Here is a 21,262-nt window from a genome sequence, read left to right as displayed (position 1 = left end):
GGCTATCTCGGGGCGCCCCACCCCCACCCCCGTTACCCTCCAGTCCCGCGGGAGTACGTTCGGCTCTTTCCGGAAACATTCGAGCGTTCCCAGGCTCTGCCTCGGCCTCATTGCGCCCTCCCGGCCCGAATATGCTCGGCCGTTTCCGCCGGGGGCGGGCCCGACCGTTCGGAACATCGGCGGCGGCGGAGGTGGGGATCCCGCGGCTGCGGCGACGGCGGCCGCGGTGGAGCCACGGGTCTGGCTCGGCTCTGCGTGACGGCGGCCGCGGCAGCAGCGGTGGCGGCCGCGACCAGGTAAGTCCGCGTTGGTCCGCGTGGCAGGCCGGTCTGGGGGTTCGGTCAGATGCGGGGCCCCCAGGCAGAGTGTGGGGCCACGGTGGAAGCCAGAATGCGAGCAGGGTTGCATCGGGCCCCGCGGGAATTGGGGGCCGCAGGGAGCGGGAGGCCTCTGGCTCGACCTGGCTGCGTTGCAGCCTTCCCCGGACGATGGGGGCGGAACGGGGGACCCTAGGCAGAGATAAGGGGTTGGAGCTGCGGCCCTGAATTGAGGGAGGCCCTGCCGGGAGTGGGGCATCGAGCAGTAATGAGGGGCGCCCAGGCATTGTGTGGGGCATAGTGGGGTGCAAGACGGTAGAGGGTCGACTCCACTTCCGGCCCCTGGGCTGGGTTGCGGGGTCCACGCAGGCCCGAGTGCGCGTCTGCACACGCGTGAGCGCGCAGGCCCTGAGTCCAGCCGCCAAGACCCCAGCCAGGCCTGGCCTCTCCACCCGCCTCTTGGATTCGGGGAGCGCTGGTTCCCAGGCGCGCACACCGGGGCGTGTGCAAACGTGTGCTCAGCTGGGCGCGGAGGCGGGCAGGCAAGCGGATTTAGGCGGTTTCCTGGACGTCCCCCTCGCTGGGCCTCAGTTTCCCCACCTGTAGAGTTGGGGTACAGGGCCCAGGGAGTGGGTAAGTTGGGGCGTCCTGGAATGTGGAGCTTGTGCTCCCTGCTTGGACACCTCTTGCTGCTCCCGTGGTTGAGGGATAAAGTCTGACCCTCTGCCTGGCACTCGAGGCCCTGCGTGGTCTGCGGCTTTCTTAAAGCCACCCTGAACTCTCGGCAAGCATTTCTTGCTGTCAAGTCTTTGCCTGTACTATTTCCTCTGGCCAGTGCCCCCTCCTCTCCTCTGGAGGACCCGCCCCTAGGAAAAGCACCGCCTACCACCCCCCAACCTCTCTGGAGGACTGAACCTGCAGGGCTGAGATTGAGAACGTGTCTGTGCTGGGCTGTGTCACCCTGAGACTGGGGGCTCCTAAGGAGTGATCATTGCCCCTGCATCCAGCAGCCTCCCTCTTGGCAGTCGTAGTGCCCTCCTTCCCTTCACCCTTTACTGGCTCCATGTCTACCCTGGGGCTAAGGTCCTCTTGGCCTCCCACCAACCCCCTTCTGTTTTGAGTACCTACTGTGGGCACCAAACTGAGCAATGTCTGGACACCTCCCCGCCCCCCGCCCATTCCCTCCTCCCCTGCAGAGATCAGAGATCCATTTGTTTGGACTCACGTCTAGGCCTTTGCCTGTGCTAGGGCCTCTGCTTGGACCTCCTTTCCTACCGCCTTTTGCCCCTGATGCCTCCTTCTGTGCTCAGCTGGCCCAGTCTCTCCTCGGCGCTCCCACAGCACCCTGAGCGTCACCCATTACACCCTACCCACTCTGGGTACAACTCTCATCTGTCCTGTGCCTTGTGAAGTTGGACGGATCTGAGTTTTTGAGTCCTGGCATCCTGGCCCATTGAGTTGTCCAACAAAGACCTCCCTGCTCTGAGCCTCAGATTCCCCATCTCTAACAGGGATGATGAAGAGCTTGTTTACTGAGCCTGCCATATGCCCGGGGCAGATTCTTTGGAGCTCTGCCCCCAACAACCCCCAAGGAGGGCTATTATTGTACCCATTTTACAGCTGGGTAAACTGAGGGGGCAGGGACTGGCCCCCTGTTACCCAATGAGTCAGGGGATTCTAACCTGGTGTTTGGGCCCATCTCTGAGTTGGGGGTGGCAGGAGTCCAAACTGGCTGATGCTGCCCTGCCCCTCTCCCCTTAGGTCGGCGTCCCGAGCCGAGCATGGTGACAGCCTGTGCCCTCGGCCCCCTCGCCTGGCGCAGCTGGAAGAGCCGCCAGCCTCGGGAGCCGATGGCTCCCCACGCAAGGGAGTGAGCGGCCCAGCCCAGCCCTACGGATTGAGGGGGGACGCAGCGGCTGAGTGACCTGAGATCACGCTGCTGCCGACCCCCTCCCACCAGTTGACGAATGGTGGACCGAGCAACAAGTGACCCTTGTCAGGGTCGTGGAACAATGGTGGGAAGCAAGGCGTGAGCATCCCCTGTGGTCACCTGTAACTTCTTGGTGGAAATAGAGGTCTGAGTCCCCAAGCCCACCCAGCGGACCCTCCTGGCCCCCACCCCAGGCTGATGGGGCCACTGGGGCCCCAAGCAGCCACCTGACCATCCATACCCCACCCTGCCCAGCCATGGCTGGCGCCGAGGGCTTCCAGTACCGTGCGTTGTACCCGTTCTGCCGGGAGCGGCCGGAGGACCTGGAGCTGCTGCCGGGCGACGTGCTGGTGGTGAGCAGGGCAGCCCTGCAGGCGCTGGGCGTGGCCGAGGGCAGCGAGCGCTGCCCACAGAGCGTGGGCTGGATGCCTGGCCTCAATGAGCGTACACGGCAGCGCGGCGACTTCCCTGGCACCTATGTTGAGTTCCTAGGGCCTGTGACCCTGGCCCGGCCTGGGCCTCGCCCACGTGGCCCACGCCCACTGCCTGCCAGGCCCCGAGACGGGCCCCCTGAGCCAGGTGAGCAACAGGTAGGGGCCCTGGCAGGGCTGGGGAAAGGAAAAGGGGGAGTGCCCTCAGACCCTCAGTTTCCTCTTCTCTCCCATGAGGCAATGGTGCTGCTTCCAGGAGAGGAGGAATAAGGACATTTGGTTGGTCAGCAAATGTTGATTACACTGCCTTCAAGGGCTGGATGCAGTTCACGGCACTGGGCACCGAGTGGTGGACACAAGGCCTGGCCCTGCCCTCATGGAGCTTCTGGTTCAAGAAGTGACGAGAACGTGATTAGGGAATGACAGATGCTGTGAGGAAGGAGCCTCTCAGGAGAGATGGGGGTAAAGGGCTCCGGGCAGCAGGTACAGCGAGGACAAAAGCCCTGAGGTGGGAATGTCATGACGGGTTCAGGGAACAAGCCGTCAGGTGGAGCAGAATGAGAAAAGGGGCAGGGTCCTCACCTCAAGGACTTCTTGGGATTGATTTTGAAGACAATAGGGAGTGTCCAGTAAGATTCAGGGGCTCAATTTAGCTTCATCTTGTGGTTTGCAGACAAAGAGTGTCCTGGGAGTGGAGAATCAGGACAAGTTGGACGGAACATACGCTGCAATTGCTGTGTGCTGGGCTGTATGCTGGGCAGGGTGTGTGGGTTCCAACCAGGGAAACCGAGGCTCAGCTTGTGGGGAGGAGTCTGTTGAGTGCTGAGCACCCGGCGTGGTCTGCTCCAACCCTCACAGCCGCCCAGTGAGGCCCTGTGTACAGATGTGGAGACCAAGGTGCAAGGGGGTTGAACCACTCGCTCAGGGGCAGTCACCCAGTGAAGGCCAAAGCCCCTGGGAGGCACCGTGGCCCCACCCGATGGCCTGCCTGGTCTTGTGCCCGAGGGACACTGATGCCCAAAGAGGGTCAGGCCAGAGTCCCACAGCGTGGGGTGGAATGGCGGGGTGGTGAGGCAGCATGGTTGCTGGCTTGGGCTTTGCAGCATCTGGCGTCTCCAGGGCCGGGGCCTGCGTCCCGCCTCGGCCTAGAGGAGCAGGAGGCGGCCCCATCCGGGCTCCCAGCCAGAATCTGCCTCTCCCCCTGGTAACAGCCACCTCCCTCCTGTGCCTGGCCTGGGTCCAGACACCACACACATCCCCACTCCGGGCGGCCACCCGGCCCCACCCTCCAAATCTTCCAGGACTATGTGACATCGGCTAGGACCAGCCCTCTCCAGGCCTCAGTCTCCTCATCTGGAAATGGGGGGTACTAGTCCTTTTGTTCAAGCCCTGACCCTCCGGGATCCTGGGACCACCAGGCAGCAGGCTGCAGCTGCCTGTCTTCCCTCCATTCAACGCCACGCAGGGAGCTGCGTGCCGAACCCTGATGTCACCTGTGCCCCCGTCTGGCTGTGCACCCACGGGGAGGTTGCTCCCTCCCTGAGCCTCAGTTCCTCATCCGTAAAATGGGGATAATGCCTATTCTGATGGGACCTCCCTCCATGCTTTGCAAACTGGTCACAGGCAAATTTCAAAGTTGAATTTCAGAGCCCCCTTACCAGCTGGGATGTCACCCACCTCCCCTTGTTCCCTTACTTTTTTTTTTTTTTTTTTTTCATTTTCGACACAGCTGGGCCTTTCTTCAGCTCAAGGCACCACCTGGCCCATCATTCAGGGAGGCCCCGCAGGCCCCGGCTTGCTCCTGCTGTGTGCCAGGGCGTCCCCGCCAAGGGCCAAAGCTGCATCCAATGGTGGCCGTGCAGGCAGAGTGCGCCTGAGCACAAAAGGCTGGGTGGGGCAGAAACATGGGGCTGGGGGTGGGGTGGGGTTGGGACATGGAAGGAGGTCAGCCTTTCTAAAAGGGGGGAATTTTTTTTTTTTTAAGCAAAATGACTTAGAAAATGGAGAAAGGTCCTTGGAATGAGGTGTTCTGATCCAGCTGGGATATTTTCCTTTTACTCTCTTCAACCACTTTGTTGTTCCCACTGAGAAAGGAGAGATGATTCCATCGACCAGTTTCTCAGTTGAGGAATCTGAGGCACAGAGAGGGTGGGTCCTGTGCCTGGGGTTGCACAGCAAGCAATGGCAGAGCCCTAAACCTGCCGTATGAGTGTCCTGTGGCAGAGCCCTAAACCTGCTGTATGAGTGTCCTGTGGCTGCTGTAATGAACTACCATAAACTGGTGGCTTCAAACAACAGGAGTTTATTCTCTCATGGTTCCGGAGACCAGAAATCCAAAATCAAGGTGTGGGCAGGGCTGTGCTCTGTCCAGAGGCTTTAGGGGAGGATCTTTCCTTGCTTCTTCCAGCTTCTGGGGGCTCCAGGTGTACCTTGGCTTGTGGCCACATCACCCCAATCTCTGCCTCTCTCTTCATATGGCCTTCTCTTATAAAGACACCAGTCATTGGATTTTAGGGATCTCATCTTGAAATCCTTACCTTAATTATATCCGCAAAGACCCTATTTCCAAGTAAGATCACAGTCACAGGTACCAGAGATTAGGAAGTGGACATACCATTTGGGAGGACACTAGTCAGCCAACTATATCTGGCCTCTGTAGTTGGGTGAATTAATATTTTAACCTAGAAAATCGTTTCCCACTAATTCAGCCCTCCCAGCCCCACCAGCTGGGCCTTCTGTCCGCCCCCCCAAGAGTGGTGGTCCAGATGCCAGGCACTTGGGCTGAGATGCAGCAGGCAAAGAGAGGGGCCCAGGTCCTTCTAGGGACCCTGCCAACATTCTGTCCCCTCCTGCCAGGCCTCACACTCCCTGACCTACCCGAGCAGTTCTCCCCGCCTGATGTGGCTCCCCCTATCCTGGTGAAACTTGTGGAGGCCATTGAGCGGACAGGTGAGCCTCGGCCTGGCTGCAACCCCTGGATTCTGCTTGCTTGCCTCTGGTGATGGGCAACTCATCTCCCTCACAGGGCTGCTGGGCTCACTCTGTATGGGAAGTGGCTGAGTCTGGATGTTCTGGGCCTCCGTATTGAGTTGGGGAAGGAGTAACTCCTGGGGGAATGTAGACCCCATCATTGCATGTGCCGTGCCCTCTGCCACCATTTCCCTCCCCTCCCCCTATTCTTACCTCTGGGAGGTTAGTAGCCACCCCAGACCCCACACGGGGGTCGAGGCAGCATTTGAGAGCTGGCCTTGCCACGTGGGGTGGCACTGACCTACCCCATTCCCTTCCCCACAGGGCTAGACAGCTACAGACCTGAGGCACCCGCCGCACGCACAGGTGAGGGAAAGCTTCAGTGGGCAAGAGTGGGAGAGGAACCTGCCCTGGACGGATGATGTCCCCTCCCTGCACCCGCCTTGGATCGATGTATCCCCCTTGCACCCGCAGACTGGTCGCTGAACGATATGGAGCAGTGGGACGCTGCAGCCCTAACAGATGGCGTGAAGGGCTTCCTGCTGGCGCTGCCCGCACCCCTTGTGACACCCGAGGCCGCGGCTGAGGCACACCGAGCCCTGCGGGGTGAGTCTGGCAGGAATCCCGGACTGGGGAGGGCGCTGGGGCGGGCGGGTGTCGGCCCTGGCTCACCTTCCCCTGGCCGTCTGTCCGCAGAGGCCGCGGGGCCCGTGGGGCCGGTGCTGGAGCCCCCGACGCTGCCGCTGCACAGCGCACTCACACTGCGCTTCCTGCTCCAGCACCTGGGCCGGGTGGCCCGGCGCGCCCCAGCCCTGGGCCCAGCTGTGCGTGCCCTGAGCGCCGCCTTCGGGCCGCTGCTGCTGCGGGCGCCGTCGCCTTCGCCGCCGCCAGGGGGCGCGCCCGACGGGTGAGAGGCCAGGGCTGGGGAGGCGGGGCGGAGGCGGAGCAAAAAGGGGTGGGGCTTTAGATGGAGGAAGGGCTGGAGACGTAGCCAGGGCGGGGGTCTAGACGATGAGAAAGGAGTGTGGACGGGGCCCAGCGGGGGAAGAGGCCAGAGCTGTCATGATGGGCGAGCTAGTAAAGATAACAAGGGGTGGGACTTGAGGCCCAGGAAGACTCTAGCAGGGCTTGGGGCAAGGCGATGGGGCCTAGACCGGAGGGCCGGCACTTGGGTGGTGTCTGTACCTTCCTTCACATGCTGACTCCTGTTGTTTGTTGTATGAATACTTATTGGGGGCTAACTGCATATACATAAACAGTAGTGGGTCTCGCACACCAGCCTGCGTCACCTACTCTTCTTCCCCTCGCATGCTTTCACGTAGACCCCCCGCCAGACACACATGCACATGCAGGGCCCTGTGCACACCAGGCCCTACCCAGCGCTCACGACGCGTCCCTTCCCCCTAGGACTGAGGCCACCCCCGACTTCCCTGCACTTCTGGTGGAGAAGTTGCTTCAGGAACATCTGGAGGAACAGGAGATTGCGCCCCCAGGTGACCTCCACCCCCCTTTATTAGCTCCTATCGTTGGGGACCAAGAATGCTGACTCGGAGCCCTGCCAGTGTCAGCAGGCTTGGTTGCAGTGGGAGCTGGCCACAGTATACAATTGGTGCTCAGTGTGCGTTTGTTTTCCTGTCCCCCAGCACTGCCGCCAAAACCCCCCAAGGCAAAGCCAGCCCCCACAGGCCTGGCCAATGGGGGCAACCCGCCCTCCCTGCAGGATGCTGAGTGGTACTGGGGTGACATCTCCAGGTAGGGTTGTGGGGTGGAGCTACATGGTGGACAAAGCCTGAGGGGTCGGGTCTCCCAGTGGGCAGCCCCAGTCCTGGCTGTCTCCACAGGGAGGAGGTAAATGAGAAACTGCGGGACACACCTGATGGCACCTTTCTGGTCCGAGATGCATCTAGCAAGATCCAGGGGGAGTACACGCTGACCCTCAGGTGGGGGCCTGTCCCTTCAGGGAGACCAGGGGTGAGCGGTGGGAGGGAGAACACCCAGGTCAGAGGACTGGGGGTCTCACAGCCAGTGGGACGTTGCTGGGTCTGGCGGATGCTGCTGGTTGCTGACACCGCCTCTCACCCGCCCCTAGGAAAGGCGGGAACAACAAACTGATCAAGGTCTTCCACCGAGACGGGCACTACGGCTTTTCGGAGCCACTCACCTTCTGCTCGGTTGTGGACCTCATCACCCACTACCGCCACGAGTCGCTGGCTCAGTACAACGCCAAGCTGGACACGCGGCTCCTCTACCCAGTGTCCAAGTACCAGCAGGTGCAGGACTGGGGTGGGAGCTGGGGGCGGGGGGGGGGGGTGCCTGGCCGGCCCTGGGCCTGTTTCCCAGGTAGCTTCCCTGACGGCACCGGGTATCCCCAGGACCAGATCGTCAAGGAGGACAGTGTGGAAGCAGTGGGCGCCCAGCTCAAGGTCTACCACCAGCAGTACCAGGACAAGAGCCGCGAGTATGACCAGCTCTACGAGGAGTACACACGCACCTCCCAGGTACCGCGGGCCAGCGCACCCCGGGAGACCCAGGCACGGAGGGGCAGTGCCAAGGCCACAGGGACAGACGTCCACTTCTAGGTCACAGCAGGCTCTTACAACCAGGGACCACCCTAAAAACATAGAAATCAATGTATGTGGTTCTAAAAAGAACAAAAAACCAAAACAGATGAAGAGGCACCAACCAGCCTCCCAGGAGCGGCTGAGCTGTGGGAGATGTCTTGGTTGAGCCTCTGGGCCTCAGTCTCCCCATCTGGAAACTGGAACCGTGAGTCTTAATTACTTCTCCATCCCCTTCAACCTGGATGTTATTCAAAATGATAATAACCACCTGACAAAGAGCTGCCTAAGACAAAGGGTCGGGAGGTCATGGAAAAGAGCAGTGTCGTTTAAAAACAAGGAAGTGGGGGGAGGTTTTATTACCAAGGACTGTGTTAATAAATTTCTTTTGTAAGTTGAGATGCAACTTATTCAGATAGAACATCCCATCTCGAGCAGGGAATTTCTCTGTCTCCCCTGTAGTCCCTGAGCAATTTCTGTCTTGCCCCCTTTCTAGTGATGGGTCACCTGAGGTTCTAAGTGGACAAGATACCTGTCTGGGATCAATTAGGAACATCATGACCGTGGAAATGGCTTAGGCCCCCTGAGCCCCAGTTTCCCCATTAATAGTTCTGACTTTGTAGGAGGCTCTTGGGAGGTTTTATGAGATGATGCATGGAAGGTGCTTGGTGCAGCATCTACTCTGAGAAGGAGCCCCATGAATTGTAGCAACTAGATTTATCATTAATTCTCAGCCGTGCTCACAGACCCAGGTATTTTTTAAGGTGCCTAAAGGAGGATCTAAAGGAAGAGGGTGTTTGGGGAGTGTGGGGTTTGAAGGCTGAATAGGAGTTCGTTTGGTGAAGGAGGGGCTAGAGGAACGATGCACGTGGTGGAGGGAACAGCTTGAGCAAAGTCTCCATATCAGGTTGGGATCTGCCTTTATCCCTCACGAGGGACTTGGATGGAGTCCCAGGAGGTGCTCAGATTTACCCCGTCCTCCAGGAACTGCAGATGAAGCGCACAGCCATTGAGGCCTTCAATGAGACTATCAAGATCTTTGAAGAGCAGGGCCAGACACAGGAGAAGTGCAGCAAGGAATATCTGGAGCGCTTCCGGCGTGAGGGCAATGAGAAAGAGATGCAGAGGTGAGTCTGGTTCCTCTGCCCTGCCCTACTGCACCTTGATCTGACACAGCGCAAGTGGGGAAAGAACGGAAACAGAGAGGGCAGCCTGGGTTTCAGGGGAAGAGAGGGTCAGTTGAAATGGGCTTTGAAGGATGAATAGGAGTTTGCCAGACAGAGCAATCAGGGAAACAGCATGTCCAAAGGCTTAGATACTGGGAGCCATCTGAGGCCTCTGAGCCACTCCTCCCACAGGATCCTGCTGAACTCAGAGCGACTTAAGTCTCGCATTGCTGAGATCCACGAGAGCCGCACAAAGCTGGAACAGGAGCTGCGGGCACAGGCCTCCGACAACCGAGAGATTGACAAGCGCATGAACAGCCTCAAGCCAGACCTCATGCAGCTGCGCAAGATCAGAGACCAGTACCTCGTGTGAGTGCCTGGCTCTGCACTCACCCGTGGATCCCCCCGTTAGTGCAGGGGCACCTGGCGAGGTGACCTCTGCATGCGTCTCACTCTTGCTTTCTCCACCAACTAGCCCTACCTGGTCCCCTAGCCCCCTCGTCTGTCCGCCAACCCCTTCCCTCTCGATCAGGCCCCTCCCAGCCCCCTCAGAAGGGCTCCCCGTGCGGCAGCCTCAGCCTCAGTTGTGTAATGGGGACGCTGCTCTCACGAGGCCAGGTCATTGGGAGCCTCCGACGGGGTCCACTCCATGAATGCCAACGGTGCAACCCAGCACACGGCGCCCAGCCTGAGCCCAAGATCCCTCCTCTGCCCACTGACCCACTGAGGACTTCATCAGGGGCTTCCTTCTTCTGCCTGGGTCTTTGACGCTCATGTACACCTGTTGTGTGCCAAGCACCGTGCACATATTAGCTCACTTGGTCCTTTCAAAGTCCTTTGTAAATCTGCCCTGTGCAAAGGTGCACCACCGTGTAGTCCCCGGGACTGAGCCTCTGATAGTGATAAGACCTTGCCATGATGGTACAATGCAGAGTCTCAAAAAGTGTTAACAGAAACATAATAAATAGGGGGGTTCCCTGGCAGAGCTTGGGGAGTCCACCTGGGTTCAAGTGGTCCTTGGCCAGGCCAAGGCTGACCCCTTGTGGCAACCAGGGATATCACACCCAGAACCTGCACTTGTCAGCCCTTGCCTGCAACCAGGCTGGCCTGGCCCATGGTGGCTCGCCCTGCCTGTGTTGCAGCTGCTGTTCCCCTACCAGCAGAGCGGCAGGAGCCCACCTTTCCTCTTCCCCCCAGGTGGCTCACTCAGAAAGGTGCCCGGCAGAAGAAAATCAATGAATGGTTGGGGATCAAGAACGAGACTGAGGAGTGAGTGGCCAATTTGTGGTGGGGGGGCAAGGGTTGTCCCAGGGGAGGGGCCATTTTTGGTGGGCTTTGCAGAATGAGTAGGAGTTCACCAGGGAGGGACAGTTGTCCAGGTGGCAGGGGGACCTTGGAGGCTAACGAGTAAGTGACCAGGGCTCCTCCCTGCCTCCCTCACAGCCAGTACTCACTGATGGAGGATGAAGATGATCTCCCCCACCACGAGGAACGCACATGGTATGTAGGCAAGATCAACCGCACCCAAGCTGAGGAAATGCTGAGTGGCAAGCGAGATGGCACCTTCCTCATCCGTGAAAGCAGCCAGCGGGGCTGCTATGCCTGTTCTGTGGTGTGAGTGCCTGGCAAGGGAACGGCGAGTGGACTGAAGGTGGGGAGGAGGGATCCGCCCATTCCTTCCGAGAGCTCTCATTGAGTGCCAACTGTATGTTAGGCCTCGGGAAGACAGGAAGAAGCCCTGGATTCTTGGGGACGGGGGAGGAAGCTGGGACGGTATCAAAGCAGGAGATGGCGGGGTCTGGACCCGGTCGGCATCCAGCATCCAGGAAAGGGGGAAATATACGTCCCAGGCAGGGTCACCTGACAGGAATAGGGGGGCGGGGCTGGGAGAGCCTGGTGGGGGACCATCTGACCCACCCCTTCGCCTGCACCCACAGGGTAGACGGCGACACCAAACACTGCGTCATCTACCGCACAGCCACGGGCTTTGGCTTCGCAGAACCCTACAACTTGTACGGGTCGCTGAAGGAGCTGGTGCTGCACTACCAGCACGCCTCGCTGGTGCAGCACAACGACGCGCTCACCGTCACACTTGCCCATCCTGTGCGCGCCCCGGGCCCCGGGCCCCCACCTGCCCCCCGCTGAGCTCTGAGCAGGAGAACTGGCCCAGCTGGGGTGGCGGCTACATCCGCGGTCTCCATCTTTTCGAACCTGTCTCTTCTTTCTTGGGTTTTCTCCATCTCTCTTGTCTTTGTGAATTTCTCCAGGCCTATCCGTTTTTCGCTTTTATCTCTCTGCAATTCTGTCTCTCTCAGGTTCTTCTCCATGTCTGCCTGTCTGTCCATCTCTCTGAGTCTCTGCATCTCGCGCTGTCACACTTCATCTCTTTCTAGCTCCATCTGTCTGTCCTCTCTTTTCCTCTTGGTCTCTTTCCCTCTATTGTGGGGGTCCCGCCTCCCCCGCTCCATCCCCCTTCCCCCACCGGCACTGCCCTCCCTGCAGCTCTGGCCACCCACACCCCTGTGCCCTGCCCCTGACAGGCCCCTGGGGTCCCCAAAGCCCCACCTTGGCTGCACCTGCCATGTTTACAGAGGCCTCCGGGCTGTGCGGCCCCGACCTGGGTACCCCGATTTTTAAGCCATAGACCTGGGATCAGGGCAGGAAGGAACTTTGGCCACTTCAAGAACCTCATCCATGACGTTTGGGGCCAGGCGGGACCTGCCCCACAGACCCCAACTTCCCCTTCAAATCCTGAAGTGAAACCCAGTTAACACCACAATGGGGCTGCTGCCAAGAAGTAACCCCCAAAAAGAAAATAAGTAAAAATAAACTCATGAGCTGACCCCAGGCCTCCCAGGAACTGAGGCCACCAGCACCTCTGGGGCAGCCGACACGCAGCGCTGCCCACAGCACCTCTACGCGACGCAGACTCAAGGCTTCTCAATCATGTCGGGCTCTGATTTTGTTTTTCCTCGACTGTACGTAAAGCCCTCTTTTCTCTCCTCTTTGGGACGAGAGCCCTGGTTTTCTATGCCGCCCACGGACCCCCACCCCACCCCACCTCCTGCCTGCCTGGCCAGGCTGGCAGGCGGGTTTTGTATGGTACGTTGATACTGATGTGGATATAAAACATTGAACTTGATGGATGCTTCTGTCTTTGGTGACAGGCTTCTTTAGCTCCGGGCTGCCAGATGAGGGCTGACAACCCCTGCCTCCTCCCCACCTCCACCCCCACAACCCCAGTTTATTTTTTTTATTATTTTTTATTTTATTTTATTTATTTTTTGCCTGCGTTGGGTCTTTGTTGCTGCGTGCGGGCTTTCTCTAGTTGCGGCGAGCGGGGGGCTGCTCTTCGTTGTGGTGCGCGGGCTTCAGTAGTTGTGGCACGTGGGCTCAGTAGTTGTGACTCGCGGGCTCCAGAGCACAGGCTCAGTCGTGGCGCACGGGCTTAGTTGCTCCGCGGCATGTGGGATCTTACTGGACAAGGGCTCAAACCCGTGTCCCCTGCATTGGCAGGCGGATTCTTAACCACTGTGCCACCAGGGAAGTCCCCCAACCCCAGTTTAGATGCTCACGTCCAGAGAAGTTGAGAGACCTGCCAAGGTCACACAGCAGAGAGGCTCAGACCCCAAGCTCTGCCCCACACCCTGGCCTGCTGGGGGGACCCCAGGCAGACCCTGGCCCAGCTCCTCCCTGGCCCCCAAGTTTGAGTTGGAGTTCCGGCAATCAGCCACCAGCCCTACCCTCCAGAAAGTCACCTCCCCTCTGATGTGCAGCTTCATTGCCAGGCAGGCTTAATAGTCACAACCCCTCCCGTGACACCCAGAGGAGTCTGCAGTGCCAGCCCCTCCCTGCTGACCTTCCACTGACGCCCTCTCCACACCTGTCCCTGACGCCGGCTGCCACGTCCCAGGGGACACTGAGCTGGGTCCTCATGCTGTCTTTCTTTCTTTATTTACTTATTTATTTTTTGCAGTACGTGGGCCTCTCACTGTTGTGGCCTCTCCCGTTGCGGAGCACAGGCTCCGGACGCGCAGGCTCAGCGGCCATGGCTCACGGGCCCAGCCGCTCCGCGGCATGTGGGATCTTCCCGGACCGGGGCACGAACCCACGTCCCCTGCATCGGCAGGCGGACTCTCAACCACTGCGCCACCAGGGAAGCCCCCTCATGCTGTCTTTGATGCAGATTCATGTTCACCATCTTCCTCCTCCCAAAGGTCCCTGTCTCTCTACCCTCCCCTCTCACACCCCCAGGGCTGGGAACCTTCTGACCTTTCTTCTCCCCATACAGCGCCTGTCAGGATCCACCATGCCTGAGGCAGCCCCAGGTGGATGAAGGAACCAGGCTGCCTCTGACCCATCCCTCCACAGGGCTCTCAGAGGGACAGGACTTGCTTCCCTTGGCCTCAGAGCTCTGGTCCTTCCCAAGCACTGTCCCTGCTGAGTGGTCAGTCAGGAGGCGCCCCATAAATAACTCCAGCCCGGACTCTGCCCCCACTGCGGTCTTCACCCACTGCATGGGTGGACGCAGGGTAAAGCTCACCTTCTCAGTCCCGTGAGTCCAGCCGGGTGGAGCCTGGGGGCACAAGAGGACAGCTCACAGAGCCTCTAGCCGGTCCCCACACTCAATCAACTGTGTTTTCTCAGAGACGTCACCTCCCCTCTCTGATCCTGCTTCCTCTTACCAAGTAGGGTCAATAGTTTCTACCCCTGCCCCCGGTGGACACCTCTGAGGGTTCCATGATCAAATGGGTGAGGTTACATTTATGAATTCCTCCAATAGGGCTGGTGTTTCACAACCACCGGAAAAATAGTAGCAATTATATTTATTGCTATTTCTTCTGTCCTGCCCAGTACAGGACCGAGCACACACTAGTTCCCCAAAGTTGTGTTGCTTCGTCCTGCAGAGGTTTCACAAAGGAAATGGGTTTTGTTAAGGGTTCAGAAGAATGGGGTGGGGGAATCATCCCGCAGTGGAGACTTCAGGGGAACTCCAGCTCCCAAACCTGCTGCTATGAATGTGGCCACGTGGGCCAGGGTTTCCCCAGAACTGAAGCGGGACACGGGCTGTGGAGCGGAGGACTGGGTTGTTTTCCGGCCCACGGGTGAGCATTTCCTCTGGTGGGATCGGAATCTGTGTCGTGTCAAGGCCTTGAAGTCTGAACATCTCGGTTACTTCCCCCAACACTACCAGCCGCCAAGCCCTTATCTGGGCTATTCTCCCTGCCCACACCACTGTCCTGTCAACACCTCCCCAGGCTCACCTTGTCACCTCCACACCCAGCCTGGGGCAACTCTCTCTCTGCTCCGAGCCCTCTATGGTAGCTTTATTCCCCAAACCTCACATCTCCCGTTTTACAGAATGAGTTGAGGCTTCATCTCTTGAGATGCCCACACGGTCCCAGAGCTGATTCCTGTGGGTTTGGGTCCTACGGGGCCAATCCCCCACCCCCGCTCCATGTACAGAGTACAGGCTTCAGGTAATGACTGCTCCAACCCGGGCCTCTTCTGACAAGGGCGCTGGCTGAGGACAGGGGTGGCCTCCTCCTCAAGCCTTTGGACGGTGGAAAGAAGGAACACCAGCTTTTTCCTCTCCCCAACCCCCAGCCAGGGGTGAGGAAGCCAAGAGAAGTGAGCCCCTCCCTGCTCTGGTTTCTGCTTTCTGGCCCAGCTGTGGCCAAGCCTGAGTCAGCCCCACGGGACCACGCTGGTAGATCTGGAGGGTCTGGGCTCTGGAGCCTGAGAGGGGGAGGGGTGGAGGTTGAGAATGAGGGGGTCCGGGCCAGGCTAGGGGAAAGGGCCCAGGCTGCTCAGCTGCTGCCCGCTCCCAGGCCAGGGATCACCTCTCACCGGAGCATGGGGTGGGGAGGTGGGGTCCCCGGGCTAGGACCAGGGGCCTGGAGCACCCTGGCGGCCCCCAGAGGGATCCGTGGACCCATAGAGACCCTCCTATCTCTTGGTCTCTCCGTGTCTCTGTCTCTAAGCCCTCGCCTATCCTCCGCTCAAGGTGCTAAAGCCCCAGCCTCACAGGGCTGGACGGGGCTGATTACGGGGAAGTGTCGGGGAAGATCGAAGGGCAGCCCGTTGTCCAGGGGATTGGGGACCCAGAACCTGGCGGGCGGTGGGATGCGGGTGGGGTCGGGGTGGAAAGAAAGACTCAGAGAGAGAGAGAGAAAAGTAGAGATCCCTGGAGACGTCAGCCCCGGCCCCCGAGAGGCGTGTGCACCGGGAGGCGGGTCCGGCCTGGGGGCTGGGCCACCGCCTGGTTAAAGGCGGCTTCTTCCCCGGGACGCTGCTCCCGCCGTCGCACTTTCGCCCCCACTGTGATGGCCTCGTCGCCTCTCCTGCCGTTCCTGCCTCTCCTGCTGCTGCTGGAGGTCGCCGCTGCGGCGCGGGCGTCCCCGCTGGAAATACTCCCCGAGGGGGCGGCCCCCTGCGAGGTAGAGAAGGCGACGCGGCGGGCGGGCCGGCGGGGACCAGCGCCCGGGCGAGGTGCACGCGGCTCCTCCCGCACCCCAGACTTCGACGGGGACGACCGGGGTCCGGAGGGGACGCTGCCCGGGTCGGTGCCGGCCGCCCCAGCCCCCACCCCCGCTTCAATCCTGACACTTTGGCCATACTTTCCTTTCCCTTTTCCTTCCCTAACTGGAGTCTGAGTCGCTCAGCTGTCCCCCCACCCCATCCCCCCGCAACTCCCCCCGCCCCCCCCAGGGTGCATTGAGCACCTACTGTGTACATCTGGAGCAGGAATCGGAGTCTCCTCTTTTAGGCCAGGGGAAGCCCAGACTAGCTACGCGGCCTGCGCGTGGCCACCGCATTTATTAGGGGCTCCTTATTGGGTGCATTTCGGCCGGGGAAGAGCTCGCGTGCTCCTGGTGCGGAGTAAGCAGATGCCCTGGAGGCTGAACGACTCGCTCACAGACGCGACCGCCCGCGGCCCCTCAGCTGTAGTCGGAAGTCAACACCTATTAGGCGCCGCCTCTGCAGTAGCCTTGGGAGGGGTTGAGAGGAAGAATAAATGAGTCAAGCGGGTATGTAGGGCCTTGCTCAGCTCAGGGCCAAGGCTCTAGGGATGAAGTGGGAACGAATGAGCCTGCCTTAGTGGTATGCCTCATGAGAAGGCAGGATTGACGGCAGAGACCAGAAATGTGCATGCCTTGAATTCTTACTGCGTGGCGTCCCCTGGGTGAGGAGTTTCACCTCACCTGGAGGAAGAAAGCAAGACTTGTGCATTCATTAACTGCCTACTGTTTGCAAATCTTTGTCACATCCATTCTGCAGACAGACTGACATTTAGGAATATTTAGGAATGTCATAAAGCCTCAGAGTCAGGATTCCACCTGGCAAGGTATGGAAGGAGTGTGAGATAGACAACCTACTGTTTGCAGCTCCCTTCCTGCAAGAGAACCAAGCAGAGCTGCATTTGAATCGCATCCCTCCCTTCCATGCAGGCCGGTGAGCTGTGCCTGCAGGTGCCCCTCTGGAAGTCTGACCCTCCGCCCATCAACGTGAGCCTCTACTATGAGTCACTGTGCCCCGGCTGCCGGTACTTCCTGATCCGCGAGCTCTACCCGACGTGGCTGATGGTCTGGGAAATCCTCAATGTCACGCTGGTGCCCTACGGAAACGCTCATGTGCGTGGGTACAGGGGAAACTGAGGCCCGTGGCCAGGGGAAGGGGGTCGGGGGATGCAGCCAGCACTCACCCCACTGCTTTTCAGGAACAGAACATCAGCGGCAGGTGGGAGTTCACATGCCAGCACGGCGAGCAGGAGTGCAAGCTTAACAAGGTGGAGGTGAGCAGCACCCAGAGTTTCTGAGGGGGGGGGCACGAGGCTGGGGAGAGTGCCCACCATAAGGAAAAATGGAATCAAGGCTCACAAGGGATGGACTGCATCCAGCTCCGTCCCTTGCCTGTGTGCCTCCATTTAATCACATCTTCATTCTCCGCTTCATTAGTGGACACTCGTGGTTATTCCTGGAGTGGTCTTGGGGTGCTCTGGGCCACCCTCACATCCTTGCCTGTCCCCCCCCTCCCCGCCCGCCAGGCCTGCCTGTTGGACCAGCTGGAGAAGAGCGCGGCCTTCCTGACCATTGTCTGCCTAGAGGAAATGGATGACATGGAGAAAAATCTGAAGCCGGTGAGCAATGCCCCTCACTCAGCCTGGGTCAGAGGGCCCTGGCCTTCCTGCATCCAGACAGACCCAGGTTCAAGTGCTGGCCACGACTACCACTCTCCGTGCAGCCCCAGGAAAACAGCCTCCCCTCTCGAAGCCTCGATCTCTGAATCGAGAGAACGAAGATCTTCTGGGACGTGGGTAGATCAGGGAGGGCTTCCTGGACAAGATGCCTCCGAGCTGGGCTCAGACAAATAGTAATGTGCAGGGACACAGATAGTGACCCTTCTCTGGGGTAAAGAGATGACAGGACAGGCCCACTTAACTCCCTGGGGGGTTATGAAAAAGAACTCCCAAAGGAGTGACTCATCTGCCCTGATTGTTTGTTCATTCATCAAACATCTGGGCCACCCAAGAGACCTGAGCCACCCTGAGACACCTCCAGGCCCTGCAGAGTCATAGTATGGAGTGCAAAGGATGAGGGGACACTCAGGAGACTCAGGGGAAGGGGAAGGAAAAGTGCTCCCGGCAGAGGGAAGAGCAAGTACGATGCTCTCAGGAAAATAAAACACTATAGGGGTCGGGCTGCGGGTCTGGTCTTACGGGAGACAGGAGCAGCCTGAGCCCCTGCCTTGGGGGCCTCCACTCAGGCATGTATTAAGCACCCGTTGTTTATGGGTATTGCTGCGTCCCTGTGAACCCAACTGTCTCCTGTTGCTAGTGAGGAAACAAAAGCTTGGCTTGGGTTGGGGGGTGGTGCTAGTGGGAGGACCGTTGGGGAGATAACAGGGAGGAAGCTGAGACAACACCCCAGCTGGCCAGCTCCCCCTCTGCCCTCAGTGCCTGCAGATCTATGCTCCAAAGGTGTCCCCTGACTCCATCATGGAGTGTGCCACAGGGGACCGTGGCATGCAGCTCTTGCACATCAATGCCCAGCTCACGGACGCTCTGCAGCCACCCCACGAGTATGTGCCCTGGGTCGTCGTCAATGGGGTAAGAACTCTTGCAGCTCTCAGGTCATCCCCCAGGCAGGGACCGGGTTGATGGATGTGACCACTGGGCTGGGAGGCAGGAGGCAGGGGCCAGACTTAGGGCCATTTGCAGCCCCTTCTGGGCTGAGCACGGGTCGGTTGGGGCAGGTGGGACTTATGACCTCCTGTCTTGCTTGTGCAGAAACCCATGAAAGAGAAGGGCCAGCTCTTACGCCTCATCTGCCAGTTGTACCAGGTAAGCTAGACAGGGAACAGAGGGACTCAGCTGGTGGGGGCAGGGTCTCCTTTCAGGACCCCAACTCATGGCCATCTCCTCCAGGGCAAGAAGCCGGATGTCTGCCAACTCATAGCCAGTTCCCACAAGGAAGTCTGCTTCAAGTGATGGCTGGTGCCCTGGGAGGGAACTGATGCAGGAAGAACAAGATCCCACCTGCCCTCATTTTTTGATCCCTGACTCAGCAGCCACTACTTATCATCCAGATAACTTCTACACATTCCACGAAGCCGAGACTCAAAATTCTGCCCTGAGATCAAGAATCTCGCCCCACTGAGAACGGTGCTACACTGAAACTAGTTCAATAAACACTTCTGGATGTTGTGATTCATTTGATAAGTCAGCAAATCCCCTTTTCCTGGATCTGCACAATGCTGGAATCCCTGAGAAGCCCCCTGTCCAGGGGATGCAGAGCCAGACAGACATTCCTAGTCCCATGGGGGCAGGGATGGGCTAGAGGGGGAGGCACCAGCACTAGAGAACCCAGAGGAGGAGTGAACGTTCTGCATAGGGAGGAGGGACATTGGGACTGGGGTTTTGAAGGGTGACTAGGAGTTCATTGGGCAGAAAATGTATTTATTAATTCAACAAACATCCCTAGCTCCCCTTTTTTGTTGCCTCACATTGGGTGTTATGGGTTAAGCCAGAGAATGGTAACTGGAGCCAGGCAAGGCCAGAGGATGGGGCAGGGACCTTGTCTGGGGAGTTTGAAAGAATATGTTCACTGGGGGGAAATCATGGCGTTTCAGGGAAGGGGAACCAGTGTAAAAAGGCCCAGACAGCAGCAAAATCAGGAGTTAGAATGGCAGGCTGAGGGACTTCCCTGGTGGCGCAGTGGGAATCTGCCTGCCAATGCAGGGGACACAGGTTTGAGCCCTGGTCCGGGAAGATCACACATGCCACAGAGCAACTAAGCCCGCGCGCCACAACTACTGAGCCTGTGCTCTAGAGCCCGCGAGCCACAACTACTGAAGCCCACATGCCCTAGAGCCCGTGATCCTCAACAAGAGAAGCCACCACAATGAGAAGACGGTGTACCGCAGCGAAGAGTAGCCCCCGCTCTCCACAACTAGAGAAACCCCACACGCAGCAACGAAGATCCAACTCAGCCAAAAAAATTAAAATAAATAAAAAAATAAAATCTCAAAGAAAGTCCTTCCTTGACAGGTCTCATGGGATTTGCCCTGATTATTTTACACAGGTGCAGCAGGTGTTCAGTTTGCTTTACTGGAAGTTTCTGTAAGGAATCTCAGGGTGGACTTCTAAAAGCCTCTATCATTTGTTAACTGGAGATGACAACTCGAGTTTCACCTGCAGTTTCATCTGTGCCTTTTGGTGAATTTCTCTCTTCTTTGATGTCCCCAAAGTATGGCAAGGATCTTGGTTGGCCAGGCTGGACCTGTAGGGCTGACCCTCAAGCAAGGGACAAGCCAGTTTTCCTGTGAGGGTTTTGTAAGCACTGGCTCCCAAAAGTCCAACTTAGTTTCTTGAAACTGGCTGGTGAAATTGTATCTGGAAACAGTCTGTCTTCCAGGAGGTGGAGCTTAATTCCACCCCCCGACTCTAGCCCTGAGAGAGTGGACTGGATTTTGGAACTCAATTCCAAAGAGTAGGGAAAGGGAGAAATGGTAACCTGACAGTGGAGTAGAAACACCTGGCAGACGTCCCTTAATCACGTGAGCCAGGTGAGCCTCACGTGACCCTGGTTAACATCATGTGATCCGAGTTAGAGGCACCGGGGTAAATCATGTGATATCACACGCACCATCTGACGCAAGGAGGACACCACCTCTGTGGGATTCTCCCCAAAAACCCAGAACCCCAGTCTAACCACAAGAAAACAGCACCCGAACCAGATGGAGGGACATTCTACAAAATGTCCCACTGGTCCTCTTCAAAAGTGTCAAGGTCATGAAAAACAAGAAAAAAACCAGAAAGAATCACAGACCAGAGGAGCCTGAGGGGATGACTAAACGCAATGTGGTGGGATCGTGGCCAAGTTCACACTTGAACGAGTAACTGGAATTAGGATTGATAATGCTGTCCTGTGGTTCCCTAACATCAGCCAATGCACCTTCAGGAATTTGCCAAATAGAATTGTATCACAGGGACTTCCCTGGTGGTCCAGTGCTTAAGAATCTGTCTTCCAATTCAGGGGATGGGAATTCGATCCCTGGTCGGGGAACGAAGATCCCACATGCTGCAGGGCAACTAAGCCCGCGCACCACAACTACTGAGACCACGCTCTCTGGAGCCCACACACCACAACGAAAGATCCCACGAGCTGCAACTAAGACCCAAACGCAGCCAAAAATAAAATAAATAAATAAATACTAAAAAAAAAAATTTTAAAGAAATGTATCACAGAGCTAAAAAATACAACCAACTACTGAATGTAACAAAAAAGAAGCAGAGTGGCATGGACATATATACACTACCAAATGTAAAATAGATAGCTAGTGGGAAGCAGTCACATAGCACAGGGAGATCAGCTCGGTGCTTTGTGAC

At 58.2% G+C, this 21,262-nt stretch overlaps 2 protein-coding genes across 5 annotated transcripts; both read left to right on the top strand.

Annotated features, from left to right (window-relative positions):
- The first annotated feature begins 180 nt into the window (after positions 1–180).
- On the top strand, positions 181–12,512 carry PIK3R2 (phosphoinositide-3-kinase regulatory subunit 2). Of its 4 annotated transcripts, XM_029218644.1 has the most exons (17): positions 181–296; positions 2,079–2,392; positions 2,503–2,826; positions 5,535–5,627; positions 5,973–6,014; positions 6,123–6,254; positions 6,345–6,555; positions 7,056–7,141; positions 7,292–7,400; positions 7,490–7,588; positions 7,738–7,918; positions 8,021–8,146; positions 9,191–9,333; positions 9,565–9,741; positions 10,570–10,641; positions 10,816–10,986; positions 11,310–12,512. In XM_029218644.1, the coding sequence occupies exons 3-17, from the start codon at positions 2,505–2,507 to the stop codon at positions 11,515–11,517; spliced, it is 2,172 nt and encodes a 723-aa protein (XP_029074477.1). In that variant the 5' UTR covers positions 181–296; positions 2,079–2,392; positions 2,503–2,504; the 3' UTR covers positions 11,518–12,512. The 4 variants fall into 4 exon arrangements, with proteins under 4 accessions (XP_029074477.1, XP_029074476.1, XP_029074479.1 ...); XM_029218643.1 differs by having other exon boundaries at positions 2,079–2,826; positions 11,310–12,511; XM_029218646.1 differs by lacking the exons at positions 181–296; positions 2,079–2,392 and adding an exon at positions 2,935–3,161 and having other exon boundaries at positions 2,716–2,826.
- Positions 12,513–15,612: 3,100 nt separating this feature from the next.
- On the top strand, positions 15,613–19,093 carry IFI30 (IFI30 lysosomal thiol reductase). Its single transcript, XM_029218650.1, has 7 exons — positions 15,613–15,812; positions 16,824–17,006; positions 17,093–17,167; positions 17,420–17,512; positions 18,329–18,481; positions 18,662–18,715; positions 18,800–19,093. The coding sequence occupies exons 1-7, from the start codon at positions 15,699–15,701 to the stop codon at positions 18,860–18,862; spliced, it is 735 nt and encodes a 244-aa protein (XP_029074483.1). The 5' UTR covers positions 15,613–15,698; the 3' UTR covers positions 18,863–19,093.
- Positions 19,094–21,262: the final 2,169 nt, after the last annotated feature.

This window comes from Monodon monoceros, unplaced genomic scaffold, assembly GCF_005190385.1.
Source record: "Monodon monoceros isolate NGI ecotype Baffin Bay Population unplaced genomic scaffold, NGI_Narwhal_1 Super_Scaffold_12, whole genome shotgun sequence".
Lineage (NCBI taxonomy): Eukaryota > Metazoa > Chordata > Mammalia > Artiodactyla > Monodontidae > Monodon > Monodon monoceros.
The sequence above is the reverse complement of the archived record's forward strand: the minus strand, read 5'-3'. Positions and strand labels throughout refer to the sequence as shown.